General features: G+C 34.0%; 1 protein-coding gene across 6 annotated transcripts in view; it reads left to right on the forward strand.

Moving 5' to 3' along the window:
- FNBP1L (formin binding protein 1 like) overlaps positions 1-20,010 on the forward strand; it is a 105,575-nt gene extending 85,565 nt beyond the window's left edge. For 2 of the 6 annotated variants that reach the window (XM_063625490.1, XM_063625495.1), the window contains 7 exons: positions 1,342-1,500; positions 6,090-6,104; positions 9,121-9,230; positions 12,186-12,318; positions 12,695-12,789; positions 14,628-14,776; positions 16,292-20,010. In XM_063625490.1, coding sequence (XP_063481560.1) covers positions 1,342-1,500; positions 6,090-6,104; positions 9,121-9,230; positions 12,186-12,318; positions 12,695-12,789; positions 14,628-14,776; positions 16,292-16,470 — 840 coding nt within the window. In that variant the 3' untranslated portion in view covers positions 16,471-20,010. The remainder of the gene's footprint in view (positions 1-1,341; positions 1,501-6,089; positions 6,105-9,120; positions 9,231-12,185; positions 12,319-12,694; positions 12,790-14,627; positions 14,777-16,291) is intronic. The other 4 variants (XM_063625491.1, XM_063625494.1, XM_063625492.1 and 1 more) reach the window with 4 other exon arrangements.
- Positions 20,011-22,919: the final 2,909 nt, after the last annotated feature.

Consider the following 22,919-nt stretch of genomic DNA (forward strand, 5'->3'; position numbering starts at 1 on the left):
TTACCATTAATGAAGAATAAATATTTTCAATTTGAATGATTCAGTTAACCTTTCACTTATATTAGGAATACCTTAATGGTAACAGTTATTTATGGATTTAACATTTGACTACCGCTTAATAATGGGTAAGAGTATTAACAAAGTTGTTAATATCTAGTTAAGTTATATGCTTTTGAAGTTTCATTTGTATGTAGTTTCCATCAGAATTTTTAAGGAAACATGATCTAACTAAAATACCACTAAAATTGGAATTCTCAAATGGAATGAATGATTGACCACAGCCATAATACATGTCAAGTTAGGTTTTATAGATCCTACTACTAAAATTATTTTTATCATCCATATGAGTTTTTAATGGGAAGGGTTCAGTTTTGGTTAATTGAAGTTTAAAACAATTTCTAGTTCGGTAAGAGAATCTCACTCTTAACTTCTTGTTAGAACCGACCTTCTGATGTGCTCTTTATTTTAGATAGATATAGATCAGCATGTGAGCAAATGAAATAGATGGGCGCTTTGTCTTTCTTATCAATTAAGTGGTTGTACTCATGTCTTATTAGTAAGGAGAATAGAGAAATACTTTTAATCTGATGTGCTATATTTATTAAAGTATACTTGATTATTTTAATTCATTTTTTGATCATGGCATATGAGTGTAGATAAAATTAAAATTTAACTCATAATAATATACCTATATCTTTAAAAGCACAATTATAATTAACTCATGCTTTATTTATCCTTTTAGTCATATTGTCCAGTCAAGAAGTTGAGAGGTGAGACCTGTTTTAGTCAGATTGAGGTAGCTAGAAGAGCTTAGATGTACAAGGAATACTGGAATTAAAAGAAAAAGGTGAAATAAGGATGAAATAGAAACAGCCTGAGAGGAAAGCCATGAATGTAATGAAAATTTTTTTGCCTATTTTTGATAATAATCAGTTAGAGTTTTAATATTTTATGTGTGACATTGCCTATTTAGACAACTTTAGGTGTAGCTGCCAGCTTTATTTCTTGACAAGTACCATGGTAATGCTAATATTCTAGAAATTAGAAGAGAATTTTAAAATCTAGGCCATATTGCTTTCTTTGACAATATAATTTGTGAACTCTGTGTTTTTAATTTGTCCGATGTAAAAAGTAATCAAGTGAAATGGTACATTTTAAAAAGTAAATTTGATTTTTTTTAATAATAGTTTTGGGCAAAACTGTGTTTACTTTCTCATAATATTTTTACAGAAAACTTTGAGATATATTTTGTGAAAAGTATGTTGCCAAAAATAGAATTTTCATTTAGGAAAAAACTATGCACATTTGGCTTATTGATTCCTTTCTTTATTTCCATATTAGCCACAGTCCCCACCCTTAACCCCTACTAGTTTATTCACATCCAGTACTCCTAATGGGTCCCAGTTTCTCACATTCTCCATTGAGCCCGTGCATTATTGTATGAATGAAATAAAAACAGGGAAGCCCAGAATTCCTTCTTTCAGAAGCCTCAAAAGAGGGGTAAGTTTAATAATGGGTTAAAATGCATGATGGCCTATTGTGTGTGTAGTGTGGCTTTTAATACTCTCCACCCTCATTATAAGGCTCTCTCCTATAAATACACAGTTTAAAAACACCACAGAATTAAGAATAGCTGCCCTCAAGTTAAAAAACAACTCCTCTTTATAACATTTGAAATGCTCAACCATAAAAGAATGGTATTATAAAGAGGGTGCTGGGTACAATCATATTTTAGCTATTTTTTTGTTTATGTGAAATCATGTTCACCATTGTCTTGTAATGTATTTACATTTTTAAGACTTTCAGTAATTTGTCACTGGAGTTACTCTTGTAATAATTTGTCACCAATGCTGACTTCACCTGCCAATTTTATAAAATATTATTTTGTTGACAATAAAATGTCAAGCTCAATTTTAATTGCCCTGCTTATTTTCAGATGTATAAAACACAGTTTCCAATAGTTAAAAAAATTAAAGAGAGGCATTTTAAATATCAAGATTGTTGTAGATCAAATTGAGATAATATATTAGAAAGTAGATTGTAAATTGTAAAGCCTACAAAAATACTAGATATCACTGAGTAATGTTTACTAAACTGTTGTTTAGCAACAACTGTTATACTACTAATAAATACATTAGTGTTACTCTATTATGTTAGTGAGGCTAATTTTTCTTGTTTATGTTTGATTTTAAGGGTGTGCTTTTAATATTCATAGCCTGTAATTTAGACTCATTTATAAGATTTGTTTGAGCATTTGTTGGGACATTTGAAAAACGTAGGTTTGTTAACCCATAGATGAGAAATCAGAAGCCTAACAATAATAATCTAAAGTTAGGTTGTTTCGTTCTTCCTTCTTAGACCCTTCTCTCTTCTTTCCCCTCCTTCCCTTCTATTTTTCTTCCTTTCTGTCTTCAAATCGCATTTTGGCCTCCTGTAGAACAAGATATATTAGTTTAGGGACAAGATTACATCTATGTTGCCTTAAAACATTATGACAAACTTAACTGATGTTAATCTATGTTGCCTTAAAACATTATGACAAACTTAACTGATGTTACTAATGCAGCAGAAATGGCCCAGTGTATTATGTCTTTTTTTGGACTTCTTTTTTCCTCCAGTGACATGAACTTCTTTGCATCTATCTTACCTAATTCTGTATGTGGATGGTAGGTAATTGATGACATTTTGAAAAGTCCCCATGGATGAGTCTGTATTATAACTACAGGCATGCCTATAATCACTTCTGCAAGCTCTGAACACTTGTTTGAATGACTTTGAGAAATCATATTTGGGATTTCTATTGCCTGAGTTACAAGGCTAGAACTCATTCTCATGTTGCTTTCCTATGGCAGTTTATTTATTACTTATTTTTAATTTAAAATTTTTTTAAAGAGATGTGGTCTTGCTCTGTTGCCCAGGCTGATCTCAAACTCCTGAGCTCAAGCAATCTTCCCACTTCAGCCTCCCAAAGTTCTGGGATTTACAGGCATGAACCACCACTCCTCTGGCAATTTAGACTACACTAAATATTACGTTGCTACATAAATCATGAGAAATTACTATGTAGTAGTCACGTTTTTGTAATCATTTGTGTATCCTACATAATGAGTCTACCAGGCCCAGTTAAAACAGTCATATTTTACACTATATAGTCATAGTCATATTTTCCACATTTAGTCGTAGAGATGCGAGGTAAGTGTAATTCTAAGGAAAAAAAAAGCTCAGGCAACTAGAGCTATGAACCCTGGAGAGAGAAGCTTAAATATGTGTCATCTTATTATTATTTTTTTTGAATAAGTTTGTAGGTAGAATTTTACAACTGTAAAACTTAAAACTATTTGCTTATTATTTGTTTCTCACAAATTATAGATATTCATGTTATTTACATAAGATAACATAAGTTATTTTTGTAGGGGCCTAGTTTTAGAAGGCTGAAATCCCCTCCCAGATTTATTATTAGCTACCACTCAAGAGAAGAAAGCAGTGTGCAAGATAGAAAATATGACAAACCAACTAGGAGTTTAGAGGACAGAGCAGGGAAGAAAGTGGATTACAACTTTGAGGTTGAGAAATTTTTTTCTTTCGATGATTACCATTTGGTATTTACTAGATATTTATCTCAAAAATTAACCTATAGAGATTTTTTTTCCACATAAGAATTTTCTCAATATAGAAAAATTCAAAAAGAAGAAGGTAAGCTTTAGTAAGCCTGCTTATATGTTTTTACATGGAGTTTTCAGTCTATTAAGATTACAAAATAAGTCTAGAGGTTTCTTAAAACTGATGAATTGTACCATTCAGTTCAGAAACTCTTGTGCGATATTTGCTGCACATTGCTTTTCCTAAATAACTTCTTAAAAATTATGATTTTCCTAAATAACTTCTTAAAAATTATGATTTTTTTCTTTCTTTTCCTTTTTTAAAGAAAAACTGGTGTGTACAGATCCCAGTATAAATTAAGGATATGAATGTTTTTGAGTTTGACAGTGGTATCAGCAGATCTTTTCTGAGGGAGGAAGTTCTATAATTTCCTTCTGTGACATTAAGTTCTAACTGTTAATGGATATTTGAGGATATACTTGAACTTAACTACTTAAAAACAAGCTAATAATTTTTACTCTATTGCTACTTTATTTGAGTTTTATTGGATACTGTTTTTTAACTTATTTATTTAGCAATGAGTCCAGGTTTTCTCTCTGAATATTTTTGACTTTATAGACTTTCAGAGACACTTTTCTAAGCTTTTATCTCTCCAGAGTAGTTCTCATGAAATTTTGTCTTATTTAAAATGAAATACACCTAATAATTTTAATTGCCTAAATGATTTCCTTTTTAGCTCTCTGTGTTTATTAAATGTAGTTGAGTATATGAAATTTTCTAATTTATGAGTATATAACTGTATATGAGAATAAGATATTTTTGTTTGGAACATGTATTACTTTAAAACCTTACACAGAACATATGTCTAATATTTTTACAAAGAACTTGAGTTTTGTATATCCCCAAATCTAATTATCAAATTTCCAATTGATAATTTAGTAAGACTAGATTAACAAATAGCTGAAACATTTGATATTTCAGCTATAATTATCTTAACGTTTTCCCTAAAATATTAACATAGAAATTGGAAAGATAATTTGCATCACTTAGAAATTTCACTGGTGAAAATTATCAAAAGATAAGTCAAATTCATATACTTTAAATATTTTGTTGCTTGTCCTATATATAATTTCATTTAATAACATTTTTGAAAGACTGTGAATATCTTTCTTTAAACCTTTTTATTTCCTTACCAGGAGTTTTTTAATAGCAAAATAAATTGTGGTTTTTGTTTCTCAGAAATACTGACAGTCTAAAGAATGTTAAGCTTAATTTGGAAAGATAATGCATAGCAGTGACCAACTCATCAGAGATAAGGGGTAGATATTTTTGTCAGATTATTTATTAAAATTCATTCATATTTTTAATGTGAATTTTTTATCTGACATCTCCCCAGCACCTTCTCTTAAAACATTATGATTTAGAAAACAGGGAAAAGTAAAAATTTTAGAGGCTGCTCACCAATTGAGATGAATATGAAGATTAACTTTATAAAGCTCTGTTGCATATTCTGGGTCACCGTGTGTGTGTATGTGTGTGGGTGTGTAGTTGGGATGCTAGATAGATGCCATGCCAGTTGCAGAATCCTGCTGACCCACAGAATGTGGGAGATATATCCATATCCATATTCATATCTGTATCTATACACACACACATATATATGTATATAAAATATTGTTATTGTATAAGAGCACTACGGTCTCTTCAGAATCTGTCATTTCATATTTTCAGAAAGAATATATTTTAATCAATTTTCTAAAAATTGAAGTTATGTTTTTAGTGTTGTTCCAGCATATGGATTTTAAAATAAAACCTGAAAAATAGAAGCTATATTTTTAAAGCAAAATTCAACCTATATATTTGTATATATTAGGAAATGTGTATGAGAAACTTGAATCTGGATAACTCACTATTTTGAAAATAATGTGTTTTTAATGTACATTTAAAAAGATTTTAAAATGAAAGTAAAAATGTTACCCTCATCTAACCATGGTATATTTAAATTCAAACAGTACTTTGAAGTATAAAAATGTAGATAATAGTGTTTTCTTTAACACACTGGAAAGGACATTCTATTTTTTAATATTTCACGTAAGATTTCTTTTTAAATGTTTAATCTTAGAGCTCATATTCAACTTTTCAGATGTTACTAATTTGAGAATAAAGAGCTATAGAAGTGAAATCCACTTACATAAAATTCACTTTAAAAGAAAATGCATGATTACAGGTAGAATGTTTATTTTTAAGTTTTAGTTAAACATAGAAAATATCTGCCCATTATCATCAATGTATGCTTTTTTTTTTTTTTTGCAAGTAATTTACTTTCCCAAAATGTGCTTAAAATGGTTTTTCTGGCATAATTGTTTGGATTGTGAAATGTACGTGATTTATTTTAGTATTGTAAAAAAGAATAGGCTATTGCATCTTCTGTATTATGGTTTCCTGTGAATAATTTACCATTTCTTTCTGTTTTCCATTGAACTATTCAGTGGTCGGTGAAGATGGTAAGCCTTATGTGCTGATCTATATACTGTGCCAACATTAAGTAATCTCAAAACATTGTTTTGTTTAATTCAAAACAAGTGGTAAATTACATCCCACGTTTTCACCTTGTGTGTTTTTTCTTTTTATAGTTTCATAGTCCAGCATATGCCAGTAATCTTGATGTCATAAGATTAGAAAATGTGGTTAATTGTCATCAACCCATTAAGTTCTTAAATGTCATTGAATGGAGTCCTTGTCATGTTACAGAGGGGCGTAAAATTGTGGTTAAACATTTTTTAAAGATTACATGGTAGAGCCACAGTTTGTTATGCAGAAGGAAAATTTAGCAAATATTATTTTACTTAATAGCCTTTAAAAAATTGTATAAATTTGATTTGTAGTTTTATCCCCAGAGTCATTAGATTTTTCCAAAAAAAGAAAGAAAAATTTCATACTAGTATCATTATGGAGTTAGGCCTTGGTTCTTCTGTGCTATTGAAGGAGAATAGAAGCACAAATGATCTAAATATCCTGTGTGTGTTTGTGTGGGGGTGGGGCAGGGTGGGGAAGGTGTGTGTGTGTTTGGGATGTTCCTTGGTATGTTTATTTCAAACAAATTAATGGATCTACATTAGGAACTAACCCCAAAATTATTGTATAGGAAGCTATTGGAAAATAGACTACTCTTTTTTACATTGTTGGAATCAGCCTTTTATAAATTCCTTTGTAATAAGAAAGGTTGTTAAATGCCCCAGAGGTCTTCTGAACATCCATAGGAAATAAAGTTAAGTTTAATTCTCATATTCTATGTAAGAATAGAGTTCTAATGTCAAATGGGATATTAGAAATGTAAGTGCCTCAGTATTTACTGTTCATAAATTTGAGAACAGGGTTTGATAAAGGATAAGTGGAATTCTGGCAGATTTACTTGTAGGTTATTGTGAGTTTATCATAACTTTAACGACAACAACAAAAAACTCCACAGTATGTTGAAATGCATTTCTTCATTTTATTCAATAATTTTTCAAGATTTTTAGAAATGTTTTTTAAAATATAAATTAAGAAGTTTATTTTTGGCATATATATACTAGTTTTCAAAACTTGTACTCCTTGTCTGTAATCCCAGCTATTTGGGAGGCTAAGGCGGGAGGATTGGTTGAGCCCAGGAGTTCGAGGCTATGGTGAGCCATGAGAGCTATGATCACTCAACTGCATTCCATTGTGGGCAACAGAATGAGACCCTGTCTCTACAAAAAACCTTCAACTCCAAAGTAGATTAAATATGACAAATTTATGTTGCAAATTAACCAGTAAATCTAAAGGAACTCGACAAAGGAAATTTCACCATTGATTTATTTAGGTCAAATTGGGTTGATTGATACCCTTGTTTCTGGTGATTGGTAAATGAAAAAAAAAAAATTAGGATGCCCTGCTTTTTTCTAGCAAGCTTGTTGAATATCCGTAATGTACAGGCCACCGCGGAAAGAGACTAGGGATTCTGTTATTAATTAAATGTTACATTTAATTATAGCTCATCCTAGGAGTGAGTTTTCTGTTTTCTGAAAGTGACTCATTCTTACACATGGTGAAATAAAGCTATTTAGCATATGTTACAGGCGTAAGTGGCCCAAAGAGCAAGAACCTATTTGTTTTGAGAGCTCCTTTTAGCATCACTTTAACAAATTGAATATTTATATTCTTTTTTCTTCTACTTTTTTTTTTTTTGAAAGACGGAGTCTCGCTCTTGTCACCTATCCTGGAGTGCAATGGCGCGATCTTGGCCCACTGCAACCTCTGCCTCCCGGGTTCAAGCGATTCTCCTGCCCCAGCCTCCCAAGTAGCTGGGATTACAGGCGCCTGCCACCATGCCTGGCTAATTTATTGTATTTTTAGTAGAGACGGGGTTTCATCATGTCGGCCAGGCTCCAGGCTGGCCTCAAACTCCTGACCTTAGGTGATCCACCTGCCTCAGCCTCCCAAAGTGTTGGGATTACAGGCGTGAGCCACTGTGCCTGGCCTCATATTAATATTCTTAGAATAACCATTTTGAAAAGAAAATGAATAGTGGCAGGTATCATCAATTTCTGGAGTATATATAAAGATTTAAGTAATATAGGTTTATATTAAATAGATTCAATAGCTGCTAATATTGGTTCTGTTGTAATCTCTAATAACATAAGTAACAGTGATTAAAATAACATTTAAGGGAAAAGATATCATTTGGATCAGATGTTTACATTTAAATACTAGTACTTTTTCTTAAATTGTGTAGTTTTTTGAATATCAAAACTTTAAAAAATTTTCAGACATCAAGAATCTTTCCTAAAGAAGGATTTTATCCTTCTTTCAGTAACAACTGAGGTATGTTGTTTGGTTTACAAAAGGTTGATTGAAAATATACGCCTTGTTGGAATATAATTTCTGCTCAGTGGATAGTTCTATCTTTGGTTTTTAATGACCAGGTATGTTTTGAATGGTTTAATCAATCGTTCAAAGACTGTATGTAGTGGTAAAGTATATTTCATTAGATTGTCTTTGTGAGGTAAGTTTCTTAATTATATTCATATTTTCAGTTTGAACGTTTGTAACATTCTGAATGTCATGGCAATGGGTTTTATTTGGAAATGTTGTGATACGTTATATATAAAACAATACCCTGTATAGACAAGAAATGTTACGTGTTTCCATTTTGTTGTTGTTGCTGTAAGAAGGTTTACATGTATTCATTATAACTCTGCCAAGATTTGAAAGTAATGTGATAGTACCTACCAGTTATCTGTGTCTGGTATGATTTTACTTACTCTGTTTCATGGTTTTATAAAATGACTGAAATTTGAGCTCTTTCTTCAGTATATTGTTTTCATTAACATATACGCATAAACACATACATCTGTGTAGATTTTTTTTAAGGAGTTGCTTGAGGCAAATTTGAAATTAAACTTAAGATTGGTATGTATTCTTATTTTATAGCAGGTATATTTTAAAAATAACATTTCCCAAAAATGTCTATTATAATGATTTAGATTCTCTTTTCAGGGCCCAGCACTAGAAGATTTCAGTCATCTGCCACCAGAACAGAGACGTAAAAAACTACAGCAGCGCATTGATGAACTTAACAGAGAACTACAGAAAGAATCAGACCAAAAGTATTATTCCTTTAAGTTTTCTCTATCATTATTATTTTAGGATCTACTTTGAGTGATGCCCTTAAATGTGATATACAGAAGGTTTAAAAATCATATATCCTAATTGAAATATCTTTTGAGAGATAATTATACTCCTACCCTGGAAATTTTTATGGTTACCCTGTCATAGGTTAGAGAATTTCCTTGGTTGCAGATTTTTATTGGATGCTAATATGCCTTCATTAATTTGCAAAAAATTTCTCAATGTTTTATTATCGAGTAGTTTCATCAGCACTACCTCCCTCTTTTTTTTTTTTTTTTTTTTTTTTTGAGACGGAGTCTTGCTCTGTCGCCCAGGCTGGAGTGCAGTGGCGCAATCTCGGCTCACTGCAAGCTCCGCCTCCCAGGCTCACGCCATTCTCCTGCCTCAGCCTCTCTGAGTAGCTGGGACTACAGGCGCTTGCCACCACGACCGGCTAATTTTTTTTTGTATTTTTAGTAGAGACGGGGTTTCACCGTGGTCTCGATCTCCTGACCTCGTGATCCGCCCGCCTTGGCCTCCCAAAGTGCTGGTATTACAAGCGTGAGCCACCGCGCCCGGCAGCACTAACTACCTCTTATACGTTGATACATTTTCATTTTGCTTTTATATCTAAATTGATTTTATTAGCAACCTGAGGCTATTTTGTTTGTAGCAAAACATTTGGCAAACAGTGCTTGATTACTGATGGCTTCATATTTGTTCACACATAGGTTTACTTTTTTATTTCATTTTTACAAGAAGTTCCCTCTAGTTTAATTTTTTTAAAATAGACAGAAGAATTATTTAAGATCATTAAAGTGTTATTACAATGAATTGGTGACTTGCTGTATCTTCACTGAGGAAAAAATTGGGGCTTAAATTGTAGCATGAGAGATTGAAGTTTTGATGTTAAGAATTAGTGTATCAGGTGTGATGTGGCACGTAATCATAATGAAATATTGCAATACCTTTGATTCTCATTCACAGTAGCTGTGTTCTGTAAAGTCACTGTGAACACTGAGTTATGGAATACTGAAACATTGCTCTTAGGGAGATACAGGGTTAGGTTCTAGGTAGCCACTGGTCACAATGTTTCCGTCAGCTGATTGGCACATAACCTTTTTTTTATTTGTTTTCTGTGTGAAAACACCTTATTTCATATATGATGTTGATTTATTAACTGATTTTTTTCTAATAGCACTGTAACTCATGCTTGAACAAAGCTTATCTAAGATATGTATTTTCTCTGTAAGGTAATAAATATTACAGCCTTCTTGTGCTTCAAAACACTAGACAGCACTTCATTGCCATGCTTAGGGGCTATTTTAAACACCAATATCAACAAAAAGCATAAAAATATGAGAAACATTGCACTAAATGAGTAGATTGCAAAAAGGATACATGTCCAGAATATGAGAATACAAGCAAGAAGGCCAGAGTGTCACTGGTTTGACCTCAGCTTAGAACTTGAATGTACCTCTGGTGACTCAAATTTTTCTCAGATATCTCCATGTCCAAAACAAGAATAAAGGCACAGAAATGTGAATGTTCTTGCTATGGACTGGAATTAGTGCTAATCCAGAGACACTTGGTTAAAAATTTTGTGGAGCATAATAATAGAAGTTGAGGATGAAGAAGTGTGGGACTTGTGAAAAATTCTGAATGCTTTTCTGTGGAGTTCTGTAGGTATTACAGTCCCCAGTTATTGAGAGAAGGGGTAACACTATTAGCTCTGTGTGATAAAAGATAATTGAAAACTGTATGAAGAGTAAATAGTATAGGAAAGAGATTGGAGGTAGAAGACTTAACAATCCAGGTGAGAGATGCTGAGGGCCTAAATTAAGGCATGGCCATGGGAATAGAAAGGAGGAATAGATAAAAGAATCATTTCAAAGCCAAAGTAGGTTGTACTTTCACCTGATTGGATGCTGGAGAAGAGAAAACATGGAGGAAGCTTAAAAAAATAAAAAAAGAAGGTTTGTAGCTATAGATTTAATTGCAACAATAAGAAAAAAGTTTAGGGCAAAGATGAAGATTTTGTTTATGTTGATTTTTGAAATGTGAAAAATCCCTATTAGAAGTGACCAGTTGGGTTTAAAAATATGAATCTGGAATTCAGGAGAGAAAGAGGTCTGGAGATACGCATTTGAAAATCATCTGAAGATGGATGATATTAAAACAATTAAGAGATCATCCTCCAACAAGACTGTAGGAAGAGACGAGAAGAAACCTTTGTCATTTTATGTAATACACATTTAAAGGTTGAACAAAGAAGGAGAAAGAAGGCAGTGAGGGAGATTCTGAGAAAGCAGAGGTGAGGAGGAGGAAAAAGAAAATGTCACCTATAGGAAGTCATGAAGGAAAAGAGTATTAAGGAGTGTTAGTCAATAGTGTCAGATGTTAGAGTCAAGGACAGCTAATTGAGGCATAACCGATTGTAATGTGATTAGAGAATAGGAGGTAGGTTGAGAGGAATTGGCAAATGACTGACTTTGGGTGGGGGCAAGTTAAAGCTGCCATTCCTATTTCTAGCAGAGGTGAGTGGGAGGACAATGATGATGTATGAGCTAAGGAACACTGTGGAATCGTGTGGCTGAGTTGGAATATAATGAGTTTGATTTGGGACATGATGAGCTGAAGAATATTCTTCCAGCCCTTGATTTTGTGTGTGTGTGTATATGTACATATAAATAAAATTCCTTGTTTAGAAAGCAGGAAATAAGAAATGAACTCTGTTCTCTTTTGGTATTCTGATTGTCTTCATAAATTACTAACTCTGTATGTTACCACCTTTATGCAAATTATCTTTAATCAGGTCATGTTAGACAAACTTAAAAAGATATGACTCTACTTAAGGTTAAGCTGCGTACGAGTCCCCAGAGTCAAATAAAACTCTTTTATCTGGAAGCATATGGAGTTAATATTTAATTCTGTGGTTTCCTTCTCTTTTTTAGAGATGCACTCAACAAAATGAAAGACGTATATGAGAAGAATCCACAAATGGGGGATCCAGGGAGTTTGCAGCCTAAATTAGCAGAGACCATGAATAACATTGACCGCCTACGAATGGAAATCCATAAGAATGAGGTAGATTTGTTATTCAGCACTTGTCAAGATAAATTATTTTTATAAATTTCATTATGATAGATTTGTTTTTGTTAGAATTATCTTCAAATGTTTATATTTAATGTTAGGGCTTATGATCTGAAAGTATTATTGTGATGTGTGTTATTTAATCTCATTGAAGTTTTTTATTTAGACCTTTATATAAGATTAAACATTTATACTATTTTTTTGAATCAGCTATAAAGTTGATCATTTGACCAATTTGGAATAAAGGTTTCACATCTCTAAGAATTACATAATTATAAAAACTTAAACACATTTTAAATGTAGAAGAATATCTTATGAGCTTTTAAACATATTTATTGAGCTCAGGTGTTTGCTTATTTTTTTTCCTAAGGCTTGGCTCTCTGAAGTTGAAGGCAAAACAGGTGGGAGAGGAGACAGAAGACATAGCAGTGACATAAATCATCTTGTAACACAGGGAAGAGAAAGGTCATTTTTTGTATTTATTTGTATTTCTTCTCCCCAAAGTTTTCTCATCCTTTTGTCTTAAACTTTATACAATTCATTTTTTTCTTCCAAATTTAATAAGTTCAGCTTTTAATAACCTCAGTCTTTTGAACCTAAGTAATTTTCTTTAGTGATAATTACAGGTGAAGTAGGAAAGTTCATCTTGCTATTCAATCCTAGTTTGTTATGCATCCATACACAGAGCTAGGAACATAGAAAATTCTTGAAGCTACAGTCTGAGGGCATAGGCTCCTCAGGCATGGGAAGGTTTCCTAAGGTTCAAGTGGAATTAGGGTCGCTTATGCCAAAGAAAAATTTTACTGTCAAATAGCTCAGAGTTTTGTGAAGAAAAAAAATATATGTATTGTTAGTTTGGACCAGAGCTTCCAAAAGACACTTTGCTAAGTTTCTGTACCACTTGTGACATTTCTTTCTTGATGTATTACATCTTTTTTTCCAGACTAAAAGTCCAAAATTAGGATTCACCTTAGAGAAGAATGTGAGAGGCCTAGTAACAACTCTTAGTTTTCTACTTAATTACAGTGTAATCTGAGCTAGTTCATTTTTAATGCTCCCTGAGTCTCAATTTCCTGAAATATAAAATGGAGGTTAAAATATCCACCTGTTAGGTTTGTTAGTTAAAAAAGTAAATAATGTACATAAAGCACCTAGTAGTAAATAGTGGTAATAGTAGTATCACTTCTTGAAAGAGTACGTATCTTTAATCTGTCAAGAGATACCCACAAATTACTGTTTTTTGTTATTAGGTAAAACTCAGATTAAAAGGATCTAACTTCTTTGGCATGTGTTATTTCTCTGGCTTCCAGGCTTACTGAAAGTACTGTTAAAATCTAATTCTGTAAAATTTTCCATTATTAAATCTAATTCAGTCATTTGATTCTTCAGCAAAATTATTAACATTTTTCTCTGATTTAAAAAATTTTAAGAAAAATAAATTATGTTTGTATTACCTGCTTTTTTGGATTTTTTTAAGTTACCAACTTCCCTGTTACCATGATTAGTTGGAAATTTACTTCACTTTTTATTTTAGTTGAGAATCTTTTAATTTTCAGTGACAGAATGAATACTTTACCCATGCTGGCTTAAACTAAAAATGGACTTCATTGGCTGACTTTAGGGAGAGCTTGATCTAGGAGCTCAGATGTTATCCCTAGGACTCAGTTTCTCTCCACCTCACAGCTGTGCTTTCTACTGTGTTGGCTTCCTTTTAAGGCTCCAAAGCTCTAGGCGAGTATTCCTGCAGGTTCGAGTCCAGTAGAAAAGGGACAGAGTGAGTTCTCTTCCAAGAGTCCCAAGCAAAAGTTTCTGTGCATTTCTTACGTCTGATTAGGTTACAGGACTTCTTGTGAACTGGTTATATAGATGCTTGCTCTGATGGGCCACTCCGGATCCAGAATAGAAACAATTCCACCTAAAGCATGTGAACTAAACATGGGTCTGCATGAGTCCCCTAAGGAATTTTAGGATGATAAATTTGGGATGATGGAAGACAAGTGTCTAGAATGTTCTTCTGTTTTATCTCTAGACCCAGTGATAGTGAGATGTATTTACTGAATAATACTTTGTGCCTAGAATATTGTAATCTTGTAATTTTTTTTTATTTCAGGAAATTCAGCAAAGCAGCATTTTGTACTAGAAGTAATTTGTATACTTGACGTTTGAAAAAAATAGGGCTTAAGTGGAAACTGTGTCATTAATATTTAATTTTTGGAATTGATCCTGAGGTGATCAATTTATAAATAATATATAGAATTCTCATGTTTATAATACTTGATCGGAGATTATTTTTTGTTTTATAGTCCTGAGGGAAGTTACACTGATGATGCAAACCAGGAAGTCCGTGGGCCACCACAACAGCATGGTCACCACAATGAGTTTGATGATGAATTTGAGGATGATGATCCCTTGCCTGCTATTGGACACTGCAAAGCTATCTACCCTTTTGATGGTATGATTTTCTTAATAATATTGTATTCGATAAAATTGTTTTTTTAAAAGTACATTAAGTCACTTACTGTAGTATCCTTATTTAAGTAATATATGCTGTCAGAAAATTATCCCATTTCTTTAGTATGCATACTTTGTTATAACTGTATTACAAATGTAGACATTTTTCTTCCATACATGGAATTAAAAGGAAATTACCCACGTTACTAGCATCCTAATACAGATTATTAATTAATTATCAATTTTGGTCAATACAGAATTTTCGCCAGAGTTCTTACTGTGTACATGTCCTAAACAAAGTTGAGGCAGCTTGAACATGTAGCACAACCCAGGAAGCGGGATGGTGGTGGATGCCACTTCATGTTCTTCCTTGTAGCTTACTAACATTAAGAGACAGGTACAAGGCATAGCTAGCTGAATGCCATCATCATATACTGAGTCCGTAGGCCACCTGTTTAGATGAAAGTGGGAGAGAATGTAGTAGCTACTGACTATGCTATCTCTTACCCTATGAAAGTTGAAGAACAAACTCTGGAAGGGAAGTAAGGCACTGAGGCCTTCTCCTGCAGATTTTTAGTTCCTCTTTATCCTGGACTCTGAAAAATACTTTCCCTCAACTAACAGGAGAACTGAGTAACACTTTCATAAATAAGCTCTTGTAAAATGGTGCTTGATTTAAGGTCTTTCTCCCCGCTTCGTGTTGGTTTAAAATTGAGCAAAGTCTGTAGTAACTTCTTATTAGAAAATATATTAAATTTAAGACCTTGCAGCCAAGTGCAGTGATGTGTGCCTATAGTCCCAGACACTTGGGAGGCTGTAGTGAGAGGATTGCTTGAGCCCAGGAGTTCGAATCCAGCCTGGGCAGTAAGACCCTATCTCTAAAACAAAACAAAACAAAACAAACTTGCTATAATGTAATCTAGAGAGTAGGGAAGTAATTTGGCACATGTTAAATGAAGATTCAGTTGTGAAAATTGTTACGCTAAGCAGGTTGGGGGTGGTTGGGGATAGAGAATAAAAGAGTTGTGTATGGCTATTCTGTTTCTACCATCTCTAGAGTCAAACCCGTATTTTTCTCTGTTCTCCCTTCAAACTCTATTTTTTCCTTCTTTCTTCCCACTCTTTCGCCATCTAGTTACTGTTTTCCTAATCCATACCTGCTGAACTTTTTTAGATAGTAAGACTACTAAAATTTGGGAAAAGAGTTGGAATAGTGACATAGGAATTAGAATACCCTGTCAAATCATGTAATGTCACTATGACTCAGTTAACTTCATCTGTTACATGGGGGCGATGTTATCCAGCCCTGCAGGCTTCTTATGCAGCTCAAATGAGAGAATGTATATCAAAGTGCTGGGTAAGCCACAAAGCACAATAGAGATGTTGTTAATGAGAGTCAGTAGTTTCAGGTACATTGAAATCTAGTAGGGTTTCATTGTATTTTGTGCGTTGTATTTGTAACTTAAAAAAAAATTATCACAATGCTTAAATTATGCTTGTGAAAACTCTCATCTAGGACATAATGAAGGTACTCTAGCAATGAAAGAAGGTGAAGTTCTCTACATTATAGAAGAGGACAAAGGTGACGGATGGACAAGAGCTCGGAGACAGAACGGTGAAGAAGGCTACGTTCCCACGTCATACATAGATGTAACTCTAGAGAAAAACAGTAAAGGTGCAGTAACTTACATCTAAACTAACCAGGCACCTTTGTGCCATGTTGTGACATAGGAAGAGTAACATAAAATGAAAACACATTCAACAGGTTGAAAAAAATAAGGAAACTTAAAGGGCATCCAAGATTAATTGTTCACTATGTGAGCTGAGTGTAGGCTTGATCTTGTGAATATTACCACAAGAAACATTTTGTGGCACTTTACTGTTTGAGTAACGTTGGTGTGAAGCTTAATTGATGCCTTTTGCTTTATGTCCTGCTTAAGTCTGTGTGAAGGATTTGTGTTTTTCTGCCTTACAAATAGAATTTGATTGATTGGGCAGGAATTCATGGATAGTAATGCTGTCTGCCTCCTTTACTTCAGAAAACACAGTGACTCTAGTGAATTTGAATAAGTGAAACTGCTCTGAAATGCTATGGAAAGCTGACTCCCCAAAGAGTGGTTTCTTCTAGAAGTTTGAATTTGTAGCTACAGTTTCCAGGAAGAAAAATAGTAGTTGGATAATTTGGTAAAATAATAACATTATTTTCATTTTCTTCCCTTTTCTTAACTTTGGTTTCCTAAAGGAAGAAAATAAGCACGTAGCACATAATCTATTTAAATAGATTTAAAGAGAGTTTCAAAATAAATCTCCTGGTCTAGCTCTTAGGTAAATAAAACAGATTTTGTTGGAGACCTCAAAATATTTTGAGGTTAACTGGTAATTTTCAATAATTTACAAGCTTCCTTCTAAACCAATCTCATACTTGTATGTTTCATCTTGAAAATATCTTTTGGGAAATACCACTTTAGTGATTATTTAGCATTTAGCAGTTACACATAGGAAAATACACATACATAGAAAAATACACATTTGAAGATAAAGGAAACCTTGAATGGAGGGGAAGTGTTGACAAATTTTAATTTTTAAAGGAGAAACTTTTTGACTGTCTGGGTTAGAGGAAGATATGTATACCACCATTTAGGGCATTTTGTTATTTCTGCTGAATCATTAGTTATTAGGATAGATAAATTTTTCCAATTAGTTTCAGCAAGCATTGTTGGAAACACTGTGCAGTCAAGGATTGTGCAGTGCTGGTTGTGTGATCACACCCTGAGTCAGTGGTGTGGGGAAGTAAAGTGTGAAGAAGCAGTAAGATTGGTTTTTAATTTTGCCCATGTTTTAAATTTTCCTGGTGTTTTCAGTAGCTGACTATAAAATGATTAGAGACATTTGGGACAGGCACTTTAAACTGAGCACCCCTTTTGGTTTTACCAAAGGTCTTCAGTAATTCTTCTTTTCTTTTTCCTCCTGGACTGCAGGTTCCTGAAGAGGGTTTCTGAGGAAATGGGCAAGATGTTGAAGGAGGTTACATGCAGCTGCTTTTGGGGGAGGGTATTAGAGTTGTCAGGCTCAAAGCGAGTGAGAGAAGCAAGTTGCATGAGTGCATGCAGACATGATTATTTTTTTTACTAACTTCATTAGCATTTCCATACATTGTTTTTAAAAATCATAATACCAACCCTTAAGTTCCTAGTTCACAGTTATTCCCACAAAAGAAAAAGCCAACAATAGTGTACCATTTTTCTATTTATTTTATTGCTGTCTAATCAATAAAGAATGCAGAGCTGTCAAAAAATGTGTCTTACATTAGCTGTCCCAACAGGATTGTCTCCCTCCCAGCTCTGTTTTAATTGGCTTTTAGACCGACTATCTGTCAGATCCTTGCCATCTGTCAGTGTCTGCCTGCGCCACCTCTGTGCTTGCTTAACATCCTGTTGCATGTCTAGAGTGATTGAGCTAGATTTTTCAGGCATGTCTTTAGATTCCCTTGTTCTTGTCAAAGCCTTTGTTTTGTTTTACATTTGTAGTGCACATCACTTTGCCAAACATCTCCAGCACTAATGTTTCCATCCTAGTATTTGTGCACACTGCTATAACTTCCCCACTGCAAACATTCCAGTTTTGGCATTACGAAGAAGTAGCCTGTGAACCTGAAGTATTTATAATAAGAAAAAGAAAACATCTCTGCTGTAGCCTACAGCTCAGTTGAAGGAACTCTTTGAAACGTGATACATCTTCAGCACCTCAGTCTGGGAAGAATCTATAGTCAGCACTGAAATCCTGGCATAATAAACACAGAAGATACTCACCACCTCAAGACAAAGGACTATTGTCAAAAGTCAGCTGCTTCCATTCAAATGCTGCCTTAAACTAGAGTGCCTAAATCTGTTGATTGCCAACACTACCACTACAGTATCCCACAAAGGGCTTTATGTGTCAGCTCAGTGCGACCTCCTTTAACTCTGCAGCACCGCTGCAGCTGCCGATGTAGCCTCGGTAGGTGGCTGTTAGAGCTCTACCATATACAGTGGTGCATCTTCAAATTTATGCATCAAACTAAAGACATGTCCAAGTCCATTTTAATTTCCTCAGTGTTTTTATGAGAAGTTTTATGGACCTCCCCCAATTGTCTTTTTATTTTGGGTTATGATGATCATGTTTGATAATTACAGTGATAGTCTGTTTCCACATGATGCTTTTGTTTGAACCTGATAAAATTTAGTGAAACTTTGTAATGATCTATGTGCACTTTTACTTGTAAAATGGAATTTCTGTATGTTTATACTTGTAAATATGATTGTTGTTAGTGCTCCCGTTGCTCATGGTGTCCTGCCTCTCATTTGTGATTCTGTTAATGACTTGTATCTTAACTAATTTCTTAGTGGTGTTGTAATAGGGAGATGGGGCAGGTGGGGGGTTATTTGTACCACTGAATCTTCATTAATTTGGTTCTTTACTGTTTTGAGGGGAGAAAGAACGTGAAATGGTTTGTGTATTATTGAATTTTAAGCAATATTTTAGAAGCTGTGTGACTGCTTTAATAACTTTTTCCCAGTGTTATTTGAATCATACTACCCGTTATACTAAAGCTGAATGACAATTTTGTGAAAGTTACTGCCTTCATAAGATCAAGTCACCACTGTTACACAGCTGACATATAGTGTATTACCTTTGCGGCTAGTAAACTATAAAGTTTAGATATTGAATCTCGTTACAGGGTTATTTATATAATGTGACATTATTCAGTACTGACAGACTACATGAAGTAGTTTTAAAATCTAGTGCTATTTTTATTTTAAAGGTTAGCAATGAGGAGGAAATGTGATCTGGCTGTGTTTGTCTTCTGTACAAAGCCTGAAGTGCTTATGGTTTTTTGGCTAACAGCCACAGAGGGCAAAGTTTAAGACTTTCTTGTAAGGACTAACTGTTCTTTTCAAGCTACTGTTTGTTTTTCTAAAAGCAGGATTTGCTTCCGTAGGAGGCAAGTTCCTTGACGTGGAATAGTGCAACCTGTATATGGGTTATTATAATAGGAAAGACATTTGTACTTGCACAGTTTAAATCATTCTTAAATTTTGAACATGTGAATTGTCCCCAAAAATCTTTAATTTTTTGGTAATTTTTACTCTTTTTGTGCACATGTTGATTTCTTAATGGTAAATCCTTCATTTTAAGATGGTGTTCTCTGTTGAGAATATTTTCATGGAATAAAACAGTCTTTTCATGGCCTGTTAAGGTGTTTAGTGTGTGATCTTTCATTGCTATGTGAATCAGAGATGTGATGATTTTGTTCATGAATGTGCCAAGTCTCAGATAATACAGAGTAGATGACAAATTCCATAAGTGGGACAAGTTTTTTTTTTTTTTTTTGCAAAGCAGTTTTGGAAATTTTATTCTAATTTTGGTTTCTCTAAGCTTTCCTAAAGGAAAAAGTTTGCTGTCTCTTTAGAGTGAATTTAAATTGCATGCAATAATTTGGATTTATCTTTCTTCTCCAGTAGCTGTGTTGCATAGACTTTCCTTTTACACCATCTATCCACTGCAACCATAAGAACTGTCCCTGTACCTCATAGCCCAATCTAGCCACTACACGCTGGACAGCATTTCCTGTGCTCCAGCTTGATTCCTAATCAGTTACAACACCCAAGTCTTCCTGGCATTTCAAAGCATGGAAAGAACATTTGCCATAATTAGTGACACATTATCTGTAACTTCAGGAAGTCTAATTTCAGAAGATTCACCTTTTAAAAAATGCAAATGTGAAACTATGACTGCAAACTTTTAGAAACTCAGAAAAGGGAATAAAATTCAGGGTAGATGCTGAACAATGAGAGGTTATGATTGTTGAGATGAAAATTTAGAGATCAATGCTAAGTTTGGAAGTAGGAACACAAAACAATGAAAATAGCAGGAAAATAGTGTCAATTGTTAAAGCTTCAGATGGACAGGTTTGGGGTGGGGAGCTCAAAACAATGAAAAAGGCTTTTATTATCAAAACTAAGATCAGTGAAATCACTTCCTATTTTCGAGGGGAAGATAACGTCCTTATAACAATAACAAATGAAAAGTCTCTCTGGTTTCATTGAAAAGGATTTTATTTTGAAGAACGTACAGGTTAAGTATTCCTTATCTGAAATGCTGGGGACCAGAAATGTTTCCGATTTTTTTTTAAATATTTGCATTACATAGTTAACAGTTGAGCATCCTTAATCCCCAAATCCAAAATTCTCCAGTCAGCATTTCCTTTGAGCATCATGTCATTGCTCAAAAAGTTTCAGATTTTGGAGTTTTGAATTTGGGATACTCAACTTGTATTAGCTTAGGTAAAAAAAAAAAAAAATGCTTAAGAAACAATGAACCTATTTCAATGAGCTCATGTATTCCTGAGTATAGTCACTGTCAGGAACTAGGGAAACTACAGAAAACATAAGGTTGGGGAATTGGCAAACATTTGAAGAGTAAATTCTGAGAAGTTGGACAACAACCTTTGAAAGTATTAGATAATGTTAGCTTTTAGGGGACAGTGTATTGGGCAACTGACTGAGGTTCCTAAGAATAAGCCATGTCAAAATAGCCTCATTTCTTTCTTTTGATACAAATGGGGGGAATTCGAAGACACAATTAGTGTCTTGCTTTCAACACAATTTCAGTTTGACAAGATTTCTCACTTGTTTTCTGTGAGTGGTGACAGCACTATTAGGGATATGGGAGCATTTGACGACCTGATTTGGTAAACCCAGAATCTCCACGCTGAGGAGTTTCTTGTGGATAATATGTGTATGTATGTTATGAACCATTATAAGATAAATATATCACCCAGTTTAACAAATAGAATATTACCAGGTGGGTGCAGTGGAAGCACTGTCTGCGTGTGGAGTGAGACAGACAAAAACTACAAGCTTCCAATTCTGGCAAACCAAGATGAGCAATCCCCAACCATCTTACTCCCTCTTTCTCCCTTTTCTCCATTCTCGACTATGGCTGAGAGCTCCTGCCACTGGCTCTTGGCATATAGCCAGCACCCACATGGTGCTGTGCTGTCTGATGAGAGTAGGAGGTGAGATGGCGATCCGTTGCCTGTTCCCTCTCTTCAGGTGCCAGACAGTGGTTAGTAAACTCATGACAGTGGTCAGTTGAATGGGGGAAGTCACTGGAAGAGTCTGCAGTTCCTTGTGTCAAATCACAGGGGCATAATTTCCCTGGTGACAGCCATATCAAGCAAAAGATTATACCAACCCGTTTGTTTAAACAAACAACTTGAAAATTATTAGTGATTTATAAATGGTTTGTGCTACTTATATCACTTGATAAAGTTTTATGTAGTTTAAAGAATAAAATGAATTGTTGATTTTTACACTGATTTATATATTTATGAATTTAGTAATATCCCACTTATCAAATATTTTAAATATTCCATTGTATCTTGAGACTTGGCTTTTTCACTCAACATCATTTCTAAGATTTATCCTTGTTTATGCATAATTTTATTGTGTATAGTATTCCATTATAAAAGTATACACAAATTATCCATCCTCTTGTTGATGGACATTTGGGCTATTAGTTTTGCTACTAAAAATATACTGCTTATGTGTATGTACATGTTTACTGATTTCAGAGTTTCTCTAAAATTGTACCGAGGAGTAGAATTGCTAGGTTATGGTTATAGTTTTCATTACAATTTTAGATTCAAGGGGCACGTGTTCAGGCTTATTACGTGGATATATTGTGTGCTGCTGAGCTTTGGACTTCTAATGATCCTTTTGCCCAAGTAGTGAACATAGTAACCAATAGGTATTTTTTCAAGCCTTTCTCCACTCTCTCACTCCCCGCTTTTGGGATCCCCAGTGTCTATTGTTTCCATCTTTATGTACGTGTTTACCCAATGTTTTGCTCCCACTTATAAGTGAGGACATGCAGTAGTATTTGGTTTTCTGTTTCTGCATTAATTTGCTTAGGGCAATGGCCTCCAGCTGCATCCATGTTACTGCAAAGAATATGATTTCATTCTTTTCCATGGTTGTGTAGTGTTCCATGGTGTGTATGTACCACATTTTCTTTTCTTTTTTTTTTTTTTTGAGATGGAGTTTTGCTCTTGTCGCCCAGGCTGTAGTGCAATGGCGTGATCTCTGCTCACTGCAACTTCC

This window comes from Symphalangus syndactylus, chromosome 12 (genome assembly GCF_028878055.3).
Source record: "Symphalangus syndactylus isolate Jambi chromosome 12, NHGRI_mSymSyn1-v2.1_pri, whole genome shotgun sequence".
In the NCBI taxonomy this organism is placed as follows: Eukaryota; Metazoa; Chordata; class Mammalia; order Primates; family Hylobatidae; genus Symphalangus; species Symphalangus syndactylus.